The 14,280-nt window shown below is 52.8% G+C and overlaps 1 protein-coding gene across 9 annotated transcripts in view; it reads right to left on the bottom strand.

Moving 5' to 3' along the window:
* Pdk1 (Phosphoinositide-dependent kinase 1) overlaps positions 1-14,280 on the bottom strand; it is a 366,917-nt gene that overhangs the window by 10,198 nt on the left and 342,439 nt on the right. For 2 of the 9 annotated variants that reach the window (XM_025307414.1, XM_025307412.1), the window contains exon 1: positions 12,055-12,166. The exons of 4 other annotated variants lie outside the window; for them this stretch is intronic. In XM_025307414.1, coding sequence (XP_025163199.1) covers positions 12,055-12,090 — 36 coding nt within the window. In that variant the 5' untranslated portion in view covers positions 12,091-12,166. Of the gene's footprint in view, positions 1-3,343; positions 3,927-12,054; positions 12,167-12,485; positions 12,501-14,280 lie in introns of those variants that run through there. 3 more of the 9 variants (XM_025307415.1, XM_011147416.3, XM_011147417.3) reach the window with 3 other exon arrangements.

Below are 14,280 nucleotides of genomic sequence, written 5' to 3' on the forward strand. Positions count from 1 at the left end.
TTATTCGGGACTTTGCATGTCCACCACGATAGGATGATGAAGCGTGATGTTAGACGCTAGTCTAGGGTGGGTTACGACAATCTCGTGTATCTAAGGAGCAAGCCGTGTGTGCGTGTGTGTGTGTGTGTGTATGTGTGCGAAACAGGAGCTCGAATTCAGGGCGAGTGATATTTAGACAGAGCAACAGTCGACCTGTAATAACATATTTCGACTTTGTTGCGATCTTCGTCTCGATAACACACGGCGCGTTAGCCGTCCGAGGGAGATCTCGTCTGTCGGATTGAGCGATAGACACATTGACACACACACGCACAAGCAACACCACACGCTCGGTGGGCACTTGTCGATCGCGCACAAAGGGGACGGAAAATCAAGGCGCGCGCGCAGCAATAACGTTTCTAATGCTTGTATGTACCGTTATTGCTTTTATCGAAGGCGCCGTGCGTGCAACGTATGTATACGTATGGTATGCGTTATGTAAATTGGGTATTTGCGTATTAACGGAACTGCAACTTGCGATAGCAGGAGGAATCGGGCGAATAAGGGAAATATGCAGAGAGGGGGAGAGAGGGAGAGAGAGAGAGAGAGAGAGAGAGAGAGACGGTATAATAATTATATACAAGTGGACAAAGACAAACGTGTAATAATGTCGTTTGAACAATGGTGTACTCGCAGTAGTTTCGCTAGACGACACGAGTTATAGAGACTGTTTTTCCGTTTGCATGTAACTCTCTCCCGAGGTGAAGGGACTCTTTCTCTGTCGCACACGCGCGTGTGCTGCTCGCCGAGGAGTTCAGCCCGCTCGCTCGTTGCCACGCATCACGGCAGTCGGGACCAAGTTTCGGGGAATTATGCGCTACATACGTGAGGTTTAATCCAGGGGTAGCCCCGGGCCACACGTAGATCATAGTTTCCTCGCGTCGGTATTTGCGTTACGATACATTAGTGGAAGCATTATCTACCGTAACGTTCCTCGGCGGGGTCCGTGTTTGTGTTTGCGTCGAAGCGTCAGCGACGAGGAATTCCGAAGCCAAGCGAAATCTTAAGAGGTCACAACGATACATTTCCCTGCTCTCTCACACGCACGCATGCACGCACACACAAACGACAATGAGCCGGGAATCCCCGCGCGCTCCTTCTCCTTCGCATTTTAGTTATTTTCTCTTTCACTCCCGCCCCTTCCACCCCCTACCTCTACTATCTCTTTCTTCATTCCCCGACGAAGTCTTTCTCTTTCTCTGTCTCACGACGTCGAGATAACGCATCCCCGACAAAGATCGAACTCCACGACCGCGTCGGCGAGACCTTTAAAGTGTTTGCTTTCACATGGTATATTGTATAAACAACCGGTCGGACCAAACATGTTTTTCGGTCGGGGGCATCATCTTCGGGCGCGCTTATACCACAGCGAGCATTCTCTCGTTTGCGGGCGGGACAGGATCTCGTCTCTCGCGCGCGCGCAATCACTCGCGGTTCACGTGCACACATCATCATCGACGGCGACGGCGACGGCGACGGCGACGACAACGACCTTACGACACCGCGCTTCCCGCAATCTCTCGCTCTCCTTTTATTTTCGGCCACCGTGCAGAGGATATGTCGTGCGTGCGAGTGCGGTAACTGATATACCACGGTCGGGCGCGGCGTTATCAGAAACACCGAGAGAGAGGAGCTCCAAATATAACGGCGATCGCGGAGCAAATCTCAATAGGCGGTTGTCCGCACGGCTATTAATTGGCGATTAACCGAAAAATTATAAAACGCTCTGAATGATTGATGACCGTGGTATGAGGAAGGCTGGATGATAATCTTCAACGACAATCACGAATACCGATGCGAGCGCGCGCTCGCGTTTGGGCGGGAATAACTTGATGCGCGAATGTCGCGGATCGCACCGAAAGATTTTTACGATTTTTCAGAAGCGATCGAGTGACCCGAGGCGTGACACGTCGCTCACTATTGTTCGTTTGTACTGCTATTCTTGACTTACGTCACACATATGTTATTTATGCACACGCGCGCACGGAGGAGGAGGATGATCGGGAATGACAGCTTTCGCGAGTAATTTCGCGAAACAAATAACTCGGCGATAACCGGCGACACGGAGCGGACGAGATATCCGGCGTGAATGTGCGCGCTCGCGTATCCGTTCGAAATTAACTTGCGTCGCAACGGCGACTGTAAACAACTTTCGAGCCGAGCCGAGATTACGCCTCCGGTTTTTCAAGCCCGCCACATCAGCCATCGGCCGAATTTATTTAAATTCGAGCGAGTGTAAATTATTCATGCTGCGAGGCGGTATATTAACCTCCTCTTTTTTTCTCTCCCTCCTTCCCTCCATCTCTCTTTCTTCTTTCTCGCTTCTTCGCCTCCCGTTACTTATTTCATCGCGCTGCGCTTCACGTTTCCGCGCGTCTCGAAAACGGACGATTCTGCTCTTCCGGCGAGCTCTCTCTCTCTCTCTCTCTCTCTCTCTCTCTCTCTCTCTCTCTCTCTCACTCTCACTCTCTCTCACGTATCTATTAAAGTCGTGCTCGTAAACACATCGAGAGCGATCTGCGAGATACTACACTTATCTATCGATCTATGATAGAAGTACAATACACTTCGCAGGCAATTGTTGTCTACACAGCTAACGTCGCGCTGCAAAATCGATATCTTCTGCGATAAAAGCGCTTCGCTGTAACGCTCGCTTGTTTCCGCGGCGTATTTTTGCGTGTTTGTGCGTTCGCAGGGTCGCCCGGGCTTTTCCCGCCAATCTCTCGCAAGGATCAGAAAACGCGAGTGATGATCTTCGTTCGCGACGTCGGGTCGCCGCGCTTATTACTATGCGCGTTCCTCTATACGGTCGGGAGAAGCCAAGTAGCGTCTTTATCTCGCGCGACCGTATCTAACGTTATTGTCTACTCGCCTCGACGCTTTTCGCCTCAAATGACCGCAAACGAGCGAGCGAACAAACGAACGAATGTAGCTCCGGATTCTGCGCGGTTACGTCGGAGTATCGCAGATCCTCGCTTTCCTCATCACGAGAAACCATCTCACTCGGGGCACACTCGATAACTCCGCACTATTATTACGAACGCGATCGAACGACCTACGGCTTCCTGTGCTCGCACGATACACGACGAACGTATCCGAGTAGGTGCGCGCGCGCGCGCGCGCGCGAATCCTAACGCGTCCCTTCGATCCCTCGAGAGCGGCGAAGGAATCGAAGGAGGGCGGCTACGAGACGCGCGCGGGCGACTTCTCTCTCTCTCTCTCTCTCTCTCTCTCTCTCTCTCTCTCTCTCTTTCGATCGGTGCGTCTGTCTGTCTTACGGAGTTGGCGGTGTGTGGTCCCTTACCTTGAATAGTTTCTTAAGCCTCCGGTAGCCGCGATGTAATCGCGACACGTACTGCTTGTTGGAATCCAGTTTGATTGATTAAAGCCACAGTTGCGGGAACGAAGATGGAAAACCGAAATCGAAATGCGGGCGAAGAGCAGGATGAAGGTACTTTTTGGAGCCGGGTGTGGTTGTTGTTGTTGTTGGTGGATGTTGGTGGGTGGTTTGGTGTTGGTGGTGGAGTTGATGATGGTGGATGCGATGGTGACGGATGGTGTACTCGAAAAGCGGATCTGTGTCGCGGCTGTACGATCTGGTTACTGTCACGTCGTCGCCGATCACCGACTGAGTACTCTCGACGACGATGTTGTTTCACGCGGGTCAGTCTCGAGTAGTACATATATATGTCGTATATCGTATATATGCATGCGCGGGAACCGAAGAACGAAAAACACGTTCGTGGCCGTTCAAAGCCGTTCGCTTACTGAATCCAACGGTTGGCGTGTCCCGGCTGCTAACCCGCGCTTTCACCCCACCAACAGTCGCTCGAATTGGCGGCAAGCTTCCCCTGCGCCCTACCCGTAGCCGACGGCTCCCCACCACTACGTCGCTCCGCATCCGGGAACGACGGTGGGGAGACTCCAGAGGAGCGAGAAAGAGAGAAGAGGATGGAGGGGATAGCGACGTGTTCCCCGCCGCCGCCAACGCCTCCACCACCAGCTCCACCACCACCGCCGCCGCCGCCGCCGCCGCCGCCGCCGCTGCTGCTGCCGCCGCCGCCGCCGTCGTCGTCGTCGTCGTCGCCACCACCACCACCACTACCACCACCACCACCACCACCACCACCACCACCACCACCATCATCGTCAACCACCTCCATCAGCACCGCCACTTCCTCCACCGTCGCAGCGCGCCGCGCTGGTAATCTTACCGCGGATCGTAAAGCACGCTTACCCCTGCGGTCAAGTGCGAAAATTGCAACGAAAGCATCAAGACACCTTCTCTCTCCTCGCGCGAGCCTGCTTCCTCGCTGTTTCCCGCATTCCACGCCAACGGGCCGACGCGGCCGCTCTCGCTCGGAATGCGTCCCGTGCGCGCACGCTGCGCTCTCTCGCTTTGCAACGCCGCGCGCGCGGCCACGGCAGCTTCGAGAATGAAAATTATACGAGCGTGGGCTCGCGTAGTAGCGCGAGAGATTAATGACCCCGACGAGCGAGACGAGATGAGACGAGACGAGACGAAACGGGACGGGCGGGGCGGGACGAGGGGTGAGGCAAGACGAGGCAACGAGCCGCATCGCTCGTCGATTCGAGGGGACGAAAACGCGACGAACCGAAGATGATGATAATAAGCCACGGGATCCATCTTTCGTTCCTATCGATGTGTGAGCCGAGGCTCGTGCCGCGGGAACATCCTGGGTACCTTCCTTCCCTCGCATTATCGATGACAAACAGCGCCGACTGTTTGTCACCGTCGTTGATCGCCCGCGACGACTTTGCGTTGCGATCTCGAGCGCCGGAGGGGAAATTGTATGTGTGCGCGCGCGACCAACAACCGTCTCTCTCTCCCTCTCTCTCTCTCTCTCCCTCTCCTTCTGCTCCGTAGTAGGGAGCGCGACGGTTTCGCGTCGGCTGGTGGGAGAAACCAGGGAACCCCACGCACGGCGCATGTACCGGTCGCGGCGGTCGTTGGGTGGCGGGGAGCCCTTAACCGACGGCGCCAGGATCGCCCTTCTCTGTCTTTCCTGCGTACGGCGGAGCAGCGCGGTGGCGGCGGCGGCGGTTCCTCGTCGTTGCACTCTCCTCGCCTTGGAAGGGAGAGCTGTGATCACACGCGCGCGGTAGTAGTGTATACCCTCTCTCTTTCTCCCCATCTCTCCGTTCGACTCGATGTGTTTGTTTGTTTATAGTCGCGTTCTGGGAAATACCCGATACGAGTAACGGAGTCTCGTACGCGCCGTGCAGCGCCGCCGCAGCGGCAGCGGCGGCTTGCACTCCCATTCTGGAGTTGCATCCGCTCGGTACGGCCGCTGAGAGAGATAGGAGAAGGAGAAAGAGAGAGAGAGAGAGAGAGAGATACTTTGTAGCGCGACTGCCTCGAGCGGCACGCGGCAAACGGGCCGCTTCTCAAAGACCTGACTTCTCGAATGCTCGTTCGTCCTTTATTCTCGCCGCTTTTACGGACTTTTTCGCTTTCCCGACGTGACCGGCCATGGACATTCTTGAATGACCGGAGGTATGCGTAGCATTCTTCAACTTTCCCGTGAGACCGTACATATGTCAGACGTATGTTAAGCGACGATAATGTTCAACGACTGTCATCGATCACGATCACGACAACGATAAATGCCCGACTTTTAAACTACCTCTTGCGAGTTATCGCCGTAAGCAACGTCACGGCGAGCGACGCGCGCAGTGAAACGCGATAATAAGGCAAAACGCGACGCAAGTACCGCGGCGCATACGGTGCGCCGACGCGACCACTCGCGTAACTTTTCCCGACACCATCACTTCAGGCACAAATAATCGCAGCATATTTTTCTTTTACTAACATCATTCGGTAACTTTGAGACTAAAACGAGAGAAAAAGAATGTGTTCTCTAACACGTTTCCAGACGCGCTGACATTGCGTCGTAAGTTTTCGTCGGAACAAGAACTTCTCGAACAAATTTCTCGCGCGTTCGTAACCCGCTTGGAACAACGATCGACAAGATTTGCATCTTTATCAGCCGCCATCTCCCCGATCTTCTACATAGGCCACTCTACCTTGCTACGCTCTATTGTACAGTTATACTCCAGATCGCGGCTTTGTGCATCCGTTTACAATTTATCAGTTTAGACTGGACGTTCGAGCGCACGGTCGCGCGATCGTAGATCATCGGCGATGTTGACGGCCGCCTTCCTTTCGCGCGAGTCTTTGCCAGCGCCAGTCGATAGATAATTCCTTGACGAGTGGCGCGCGCGCGCGCGCGCGCGTACAGAATTGATTAGAGAGGCGCGCGTTATCGGACGTCTTTTTGAAAAGTAGTCCACCTGTAATCTTAGGAATGCACTACGTCAGCGGCCACGATCCACGCGCGGTGTACATAAGCCGCGCGTACGCGTATGTGTATACGTACGCGTACGTCTATCTACAAATCGCACGACAAACATTGTACAACGATGTTGTGTAATGACGCGTGGCACGGCGCCGCGTGACCCGCACGCCAGGAGAGAGAGAGAGAGAGAGAGAGAGAGAGAGAGAGCGCGATAATGATTAATTTAGGAGCGACGACAACGGCGCCGACGTGCGCACGTGTACTGCGCGCGAGCAGTATCGTCCTGCGAAGGGCGCCGAGACGTTTTCACTGCAGCGCTTAAAAAAATCGAATTCTTACGACCGTTCCCCGCTCGTCTATCCTGAACACGTTTCCACGGAACCCCGGTACAATCTACTGTAAATCCCGCCGAAAGGAAACCGGACCTTGTCACGGATGGACTGTCATGATCTTTCGTTCTGGTAACGTTGACCTTCCCTTCCTCTCTTTCTCTCTTTTTCCCTTCGTCTTTGTCTGATTCTCCGATCGTTAAACAAATATCACCGCACGCTTCAGCGACGTGAGCTCTCCTCTCCGCTCCGCTAATCTAATCTGACGGTTTTCCGCCGCTCGACCGTGTACCAGCAGCGTTTTTCTCCTTGTTTCTCAGCTTCACGTACAGAAGAAAAACATTAAAACCGCCGTCTGTCGCGGAGAAGGTCTTTGCGGAGGGGGGAAACGTCTACGGCGCGATATACCGCCGTATCGAACGTTTCCACACGGAGAGAACGCATAACAACAACGATCAGCAATTATTCACCATGGAGCACGATAATTCGCCTTTGATTCGCGGAAGAGTCAACAACAGAGAGCGCGAAGCGGCACGTCGCTGTGCGCGAGCGCGACGGTTCCTCTTTGGACTTTGTCGTCCACGAGGGGAGGAGGGCCGCGCATTGCGTAAATAAGATATCGATGCGCGAACGCGAGACAACAACATTATTAGATGGACCGCCGACGACGGATATTAATTGGCCCGCTGCGAGATACGTCGTCGTCGTCGTCGTCGTCATTGTGTTGAGAGCGCGGATTAATCGACGGACGCGTCGCACTCGCGCCGCGACGAACGTGAGTCAACGGATTCGCGTCCTGCGGATGCACGTGGTCCTAGATTCGAAGAACACCCGCCGCGCCCGTATTCACTTCCTGATCATTGACACGCGATAACACACCTGGATTTTGTCGAAAAAGATTTCAGGATTCTCAAAAGCGAGAGGAAAGACGATCGCACAAAACGACGTGAAATCACGCGAAAGAGAGAAAGAGATCCTTCGTGCATTATATGTATTTATAATTCTGCGACAAGCCAGCGAGAGTGACACATGAGGGGTGAGAATTGACGCGTGAGGGTGTAAGAAAATTATTCGAAAACGATTCACGAAAAGAACGCATCGTGCATCGATAAAATTCCGACGGAGCATACGATGCACCCACGCGACCACTCGTGTTTCTCCTTGGGACGCGACCTTTCGTGGGTCGCGGAATATTTTAAGACGTTCCTCGAAAGTCTGAGAAATCGTGCCACGAAGCGAAAAATATCAGCATGCGCGGATGAGAATCGCTTTAAATCAAAATCTCCACATACGTCTCACGAGTACACGATATTCCCACGGCAAAGAAGACGAAGAAGAAATTCCCGTGTGTATATGTGTGTGCGTGCGTGCGAGTCACCGACATGACTTGTAACACACGTGCCACCCTCGAGTGCTTTCCACGAAACTTGGCCGCGCAGTCATCGAACTTCACGCTACCGTCATTGTGTGCTTTTTACCGCGCGATCGGAATAGAGAGAAAAGCTGTCGCTGCGACGAACAACCGGCGCGGCGCGGGATCGTGAGTCTCTCTCCGCGGATAAATTAGTGCGCGAAAATATGCTTTTGCGGAATCGACTATTTTGGCACGTCAATACACAGAAATCTTTGTTCCTCTTCAGACGGTTTCCCGCGTCGCCTCATCCCTCCCTCGCCACCCTTTCTCTTTCTCGCGATCGGCTCTCTCGACTTTGAAGGCCGCTCGCAACTTTCAAATACACGCGACGCTGTGAGAACAGTCGAATCATTGTTTGCATGATCGTGCTCGACGTCATCGTCATTGTCCTAGTCATAGTCGTAGTGGAGTTATCGTCGTAGATCCCCACCAAGGCGAGATGATGATGATAATGCAGCCTCCGAAATTCGATTGCGGAATATTTTCGCACGACGCGACACGACGCGCCGAGCAGAGCTGCTTTCTCTCTCTCTCTCTCTCTCTCCTTCTCCCGAGATTGCTGCTCGACGGCGACGGAAACCACCCAGTATTACTCCACGACGAAACGAGGCTCTAAATCATCTGATTCCGACGAAAATGACGCGGCAATGATATTCCGCGTTTTGCTATTTTTAGCGGGATCAGTGCAAACAGCTCGCTGTATTATGATGGAGCACGGAGCGTAAATAATCGCGAAACATTTATCTCGGTGATGAAACAGTTAGCCGGTCGCGTGGTAAAACACGAGAACAACTCTTTCAATTAGTGTTATCAGCGAGAATCACAGATAGCCTCTATATCTGAATACTCGAGAAAGTCCACGGATATTACTCGAGTATATTATATAATTATATAAATAACCAACTCGCGCGCAGGATAACGCAAGCGCATGCGCGCGCGCGAGAGAGAGAGAGAGAGAGAGGGAGACAAAGAGAGAATCAGTTATTTCGCGAAATCTCCCTTATCTTGAAATAACTGGCATATCGGCGATTCAAAATCGACAGGGGCATACCTGTAACGGCACAATCAAAATTATCACAATGTGCATTCTAGAAAACCTCGCCGACGAAAGAGCCAAGTGAGCGTAGCAACAATGTGGCGAAAGTGGGAGAGATGACGAGAATATACGCGAACAGAGCTAAAAATAGGTCAGGGGAAATTTCAGTCGTACATAACTCTCCTTCGGTACCGCTCCACGCGCGCAGAAGACGAGCGCGCGAGGCGCTTCTGCGGTGCAGCGCCGCGCTGCGCGACGTGATGCGATGCGACGCGACGCGACGCGACGCGACGCGACGCGACGCGTAATGAAGGATGCGACGGAATCGGGGTCGTGACTCGAGACCATCTTTCCGAATGCGGAAGCGCGTATTTAGCACACCCATTGCGCGAGCGGACACGCGTCTTCAAACGCAGCCTCCGGCTGACGCGAGCACCAGCACCGCCGCAAGCGGTAAGCCGGAAAATCCCTGGAAAATCGGTCGCGAGTCACTCATCAGGTCGGAATCGTCGCACGCGCGATTGTTCGCGCGACTCGTGTGGGAAACTGAACGGAATCGGATCGCGCGCGCGACCACTTCGGGGACACGAAGACGGAAATGTACGGCGCATTAGCGCGTCATAATTCGTTCGCGGTGGCGGCGGCGGCGCGACGGCAGAAACCGAACGAACGGTCCCTCCTTTCTTCCTCGTCACGGTCTCTCCGAAATAGACGCCACGGAGACACGAGGCTGCCGCGAATAGTCCCGTTTACTTTTTTTTTTCTCTCTCCTCCTTTTTCTCTCCCTTCTTCTTCTTCTTCTTCTTTTTCCTCTTCTTCCTCTTTCCACGGATCCGATCGCGGAGAATTCTCAGCTGTCGCTATAGTTCTTCGCGGAGGAGGTAGTCTAGTAACGCGGCTGATTTATCGACGATAATTGTACGGTAATTTAATTCAGATTTGCGCGAACGGAGGCCCCGACGAAACCGCTAGAATTGAAACGGAGCGCCGAAGTGGAGTCCTATAATTCTTTCAACCCCTGAATTAGACCGAGTGCGCGATTGTACACGCGGCCGCCGTACGTGCGTGCGCTCATCATTATTCACTTATCAAGACTGTTTATTACGCCGGGCCGCGAGAGCGACTACCGCTCCATAAAGGAATATACGTACCGGCGGGGGCTCTCTTTCATGGCTCAACCATGGCTCGGACAACGAGCCGGTACGTACGTGGTGGTGATCGACCACCGTAGAAAACAGCCTGCAAGGTGCACCGTCACACGACGCCCGTTCATCGTGTGTCATAATATAATATGCGATGAAATTATCGTAACAATAACCACCTCGCCTTTGTTGGGTCGCCACGCAGCCGAAAGAACAACCGCAAGCCGTTCGGCTAGCGCTAAACGAAGCGCTCGGCTAATTAATGGATGCGTACGGTAGCTGCACGACGCAAATAAAGGAGCGTCGTTTACAGAGTCGCGAGCGCGTGTCGCAATTGTCATAATAATTCGAAATTACTCCGGTCACGGTGAGTGTGTGTGTGTGTGTGTGTGTGTGTGTTACATACATCGATTTCGAGGCTTCGATGCCGATGCAACAACTTCCGCTTTATCCTCATGGCCGGCGAATTTCAATGGTTACTAATCGAAGGCGTTGCCGTGAATGACGACTCGACGAATGACAAGTGCGCGACGTGATCGTCAAGGATATATAATTTCACTCTAAATTCGTCACGTCGCGTCGTGTAAAATAGAAATTCATATTTGTTTCAATGAGCAACACATTTACGATTACAAGGTGAAACGTCTCTTGCTTTCTCTCATTTCTCTCGTGCGTGGGTATCAGTTAAATGACGACGATCCGTCATCTCGACACTCGCCGCGATACCGGCCGTGGTCGCTTGTTGTTTTTATTACTCGTTCGGCATCTGAAATTTATACGTCGATGCACTCGCGGGACCATTAGATCGCGCGATTTATCAATCGCGCGATCGGCCGACACTCGCGCGACGATCGACAAGCGCAACGTAATACCCGTTGTGGCGGCCGGGGAGGGGGGAGGTGATGAGGGGCGGCGATCCGATCGTCGTATTCCGACGCGCGATCGCCGATTACGGGATCTAGCGCTTACGTGACTAATTAGCCGGGAATTCGAGCGAAATCGGTTGCACCGACCGTCGCGACGGCCCGATAATGCGCGCGCGCGCGCTTGCTCGCGTTACAGAGTGCACTGATAAACGTTTTCTCGGACTCCCGGCCGCTTTATCGATCACACGTCGTAGCGAAAGAGGAACAAAACCGGTCGCGGCTAATTACCGGTCGCCGCTGGTGGAACGTGTTCGTTGCGTGACCGCGTTGATTCGCCCATTAATCGCGGCGAAAAGAGAGAAGGGGAAAAAAGGTCGTGAGAGAGACGGCAGGCGACGAATTTTTCGCGACTGCACCGAAACTCGCAGAGCGGCCTACGCGAGATCGCGTAGGATGATCAACTCGGCCGAGAACGAGCGCATTCGCTCGCTCGCCGGCGCGATTCCGCTAATTCTCATAACTTTTTCTCATCGGGCATCGGGCAATATATGCGTGTGCATGTGGTAGTGCCGAGAACGAAATTTCGGCGTTACCGTCATATACTCGTCGTGGTAAGCAGCTCGTATTTATCGGCAAGAGCATCGTGGCTCTGTAACAAGTACCGATACACAAACCGAACATAACAATGCCAGCCGACATTCTGATCTCATATTTGAATTCCGGAAACACGATCGCGTGTCACACCATGTGTCGATCACGCGCGATCGCCGTGTCCGCGAAACGCGACACGAGCTAGAGAGTGCGACGAGGTGAGGGGGGGAGAGTCAATTGACAGCGCTTGATGATAAACATGTCGCTATTTGCAGCGAGCCGGCGGGTTTGTTTACGGCGGACAGATTCTTACTTACGGCAACGTAGTAAATCGCGTAGGCAGCGTGAATCATTCGTGGGCAGCCGATCTTCGAACCTCGTTCAGCGTCTGACGCGCGATTGCAGCGACGACGACGGGGAAGGTGACGAAAACGACGAAGATGGCGGCGCCGGCGACGGTGGCGGTGGCAGCGGCGGCAGCGGCGGCGGCGGCGGCGGAGGCGGCGGCGGCGGCGGCGGCGTCGGAATTGCAGAAATCACGCTTCTTAATTAATCCCTGAGCGAGCGAACTTCGTCCGGGCGATGGACCGATAAGGCGCACGTGAACGAGCACGGGGGCGGGATCGGCAACGAAATAACGTCTACCGAGTGTGTTTGCTCGCACATAGCGAACACTGCTTGCAGGGTAATGTCTTCATCTCTCGATCCCCGTGCGCGCGCGCGCGCGCGCGCGCTTTCTCTTCTCTACCTCTGTCTCTTTCTCTCGCTTGCAAGCGGGCGGATTAAGAATATGCCGTGTATCTCTGTGGGGCATGTAATTGAACGTCGACGTGTTACATCACGGTGAAAATAATCGACGAGCGCGCTCGTGCGCACGTAACGGCTATGTCCTGGCGGATTCGAAGCATTCGAATGGACGTTAATTGATAAATAGCGAGCGAATTGTCGTGTACGGCGGGGCGGGGCGGGACGCGCGACGCCGGCGAAAGAGTGAGAGAAACGCGCGTGTGTCAGATCGGTGCGATAGAAATATCCGTTATTGCGTTATTAGCCGCGTCGAGCGGTTGGAAACAAGGCGGTTCGTAATGAGAGCGCGATTGAGGGAAAATCAAGAGATTACCAGCAAAGAGAGGAGAGAGAGAGAGAGAGAGAGAGTGTGTGTGAGTGAGCGGGAAAAAGAGAGCATCGTTTCTCGTGAGATTGATCTCGTTGATCGATCAGCCCGGGATTTAGGCGAACCACATAAGAAACTCGAACGGTAAGCGAATTAACCTATCACATTTGAGCATCATCGTGAACGCAAGATCGTCGTGTTGAAATCCTCGACTGTGATTGGCCAATTCGCTTATCGTTCGAGACTTGTTCTGCTCACTCTTTTCCGTGCGTGCCACGGTCCTTATCGCAACGGACGACGGGATTTATGCACGGACAACATGCGGACTTAATGCGCAGGTCCGACGTGTAACGGACGAGATTCTAGAAGGAATACCGCGGCGGAAACGAACATGGCCGCGAAACCGACGCTGCGCCGAGACTGTTGGATCGCGTCTCAATCCTTGATTCGACCCTCCACGACGTCGCCTCAATGGCGACTATTTATCGCCGGCCTGCCAGCCGAAATTTGGCAGCGACTTACTAGGGCAATGATGCTGTACTCTCGGTGCACGCATGCTTGCGACGATCGGCCGTCGCGCAAGTAAGTAATTTGATCGGATCCGAGGCGATTAGCGTGTTAAACCCCTTCACGAAAGGACAATAAAGTTACCGGCAGTTTCGATTAACCAGTGAATAAGTTAAGTTAAGTTCGCCTCGAAATATAGCCGCGTGTTCATGTCGTTAAACATAACGCTGGTGATACTTATCGACGCGGCAAGGTTAGGTTAGGTTAGGTTAGGTTTGGTTATATCCGTGTCGAAACTTCGGTTCGACATCACGACTCTTGTTAATTCCGCTGAATGTAAAAGATATGCAGAGTTTCAAAATATATGACGCTATATGTACTATTTATTTTTGTATATTTGTACTATTTATTTTTTTCTACGCGTCCTTCGTCTTGGCTTTTTAATTAATTGATCTTGACTTTTGGCTATTCGTCATCCCGTATATTTTGTACGTCGCACCAAAAAGATTCGATCAGAAGGACATGTGTTAATTAACACAATGTTAACGAGAGACAAGTTGAATATTTCAAGAGGTGACGAAATATTTTAATCACTCGACGAGAAACGCAACTAACTGATACACGTATGTGAAAATGCGCAGCTCGTAAGCTGGAAATTTAATGTAACAATCGGTGACGAAAAAGTATAGTGCACGACGCACGAGAGAAGCAAAGGAACGGATAAGAAAAATACAGTCAATGGTCAACCGTCCTAGCTCGACGCTAAATGACCGAAAAAAGTTACTACGCAACAATATACATTCTTCAAAACATTCCAGACCGACACACTTTGTGTAGCTTTGTGCGTCACAAACTTTTCCGAGCGTTTCCCTTGTTTCGAAACGGCGAGCGACATACCTACTGCGGAGTACGTGTTTCAGTG

Source organism: Harpegnathos saltator, unplaced genomic scaffold (assembly GCF_003227715.2).
Source record: "Harpegnathos saltator strain DR-91 unplaced genomic scaffold, Hsal_v8.6 scaffold86, whole genome shotgun sequence".
NCBI classification, from domain to species: domain Eukaryota; kingdom Metazoa; phylum Arthropoda; class Insecta; order Hymenoptera; family Formicidae; genus Harpegnathos; species Harpegnathos saltator.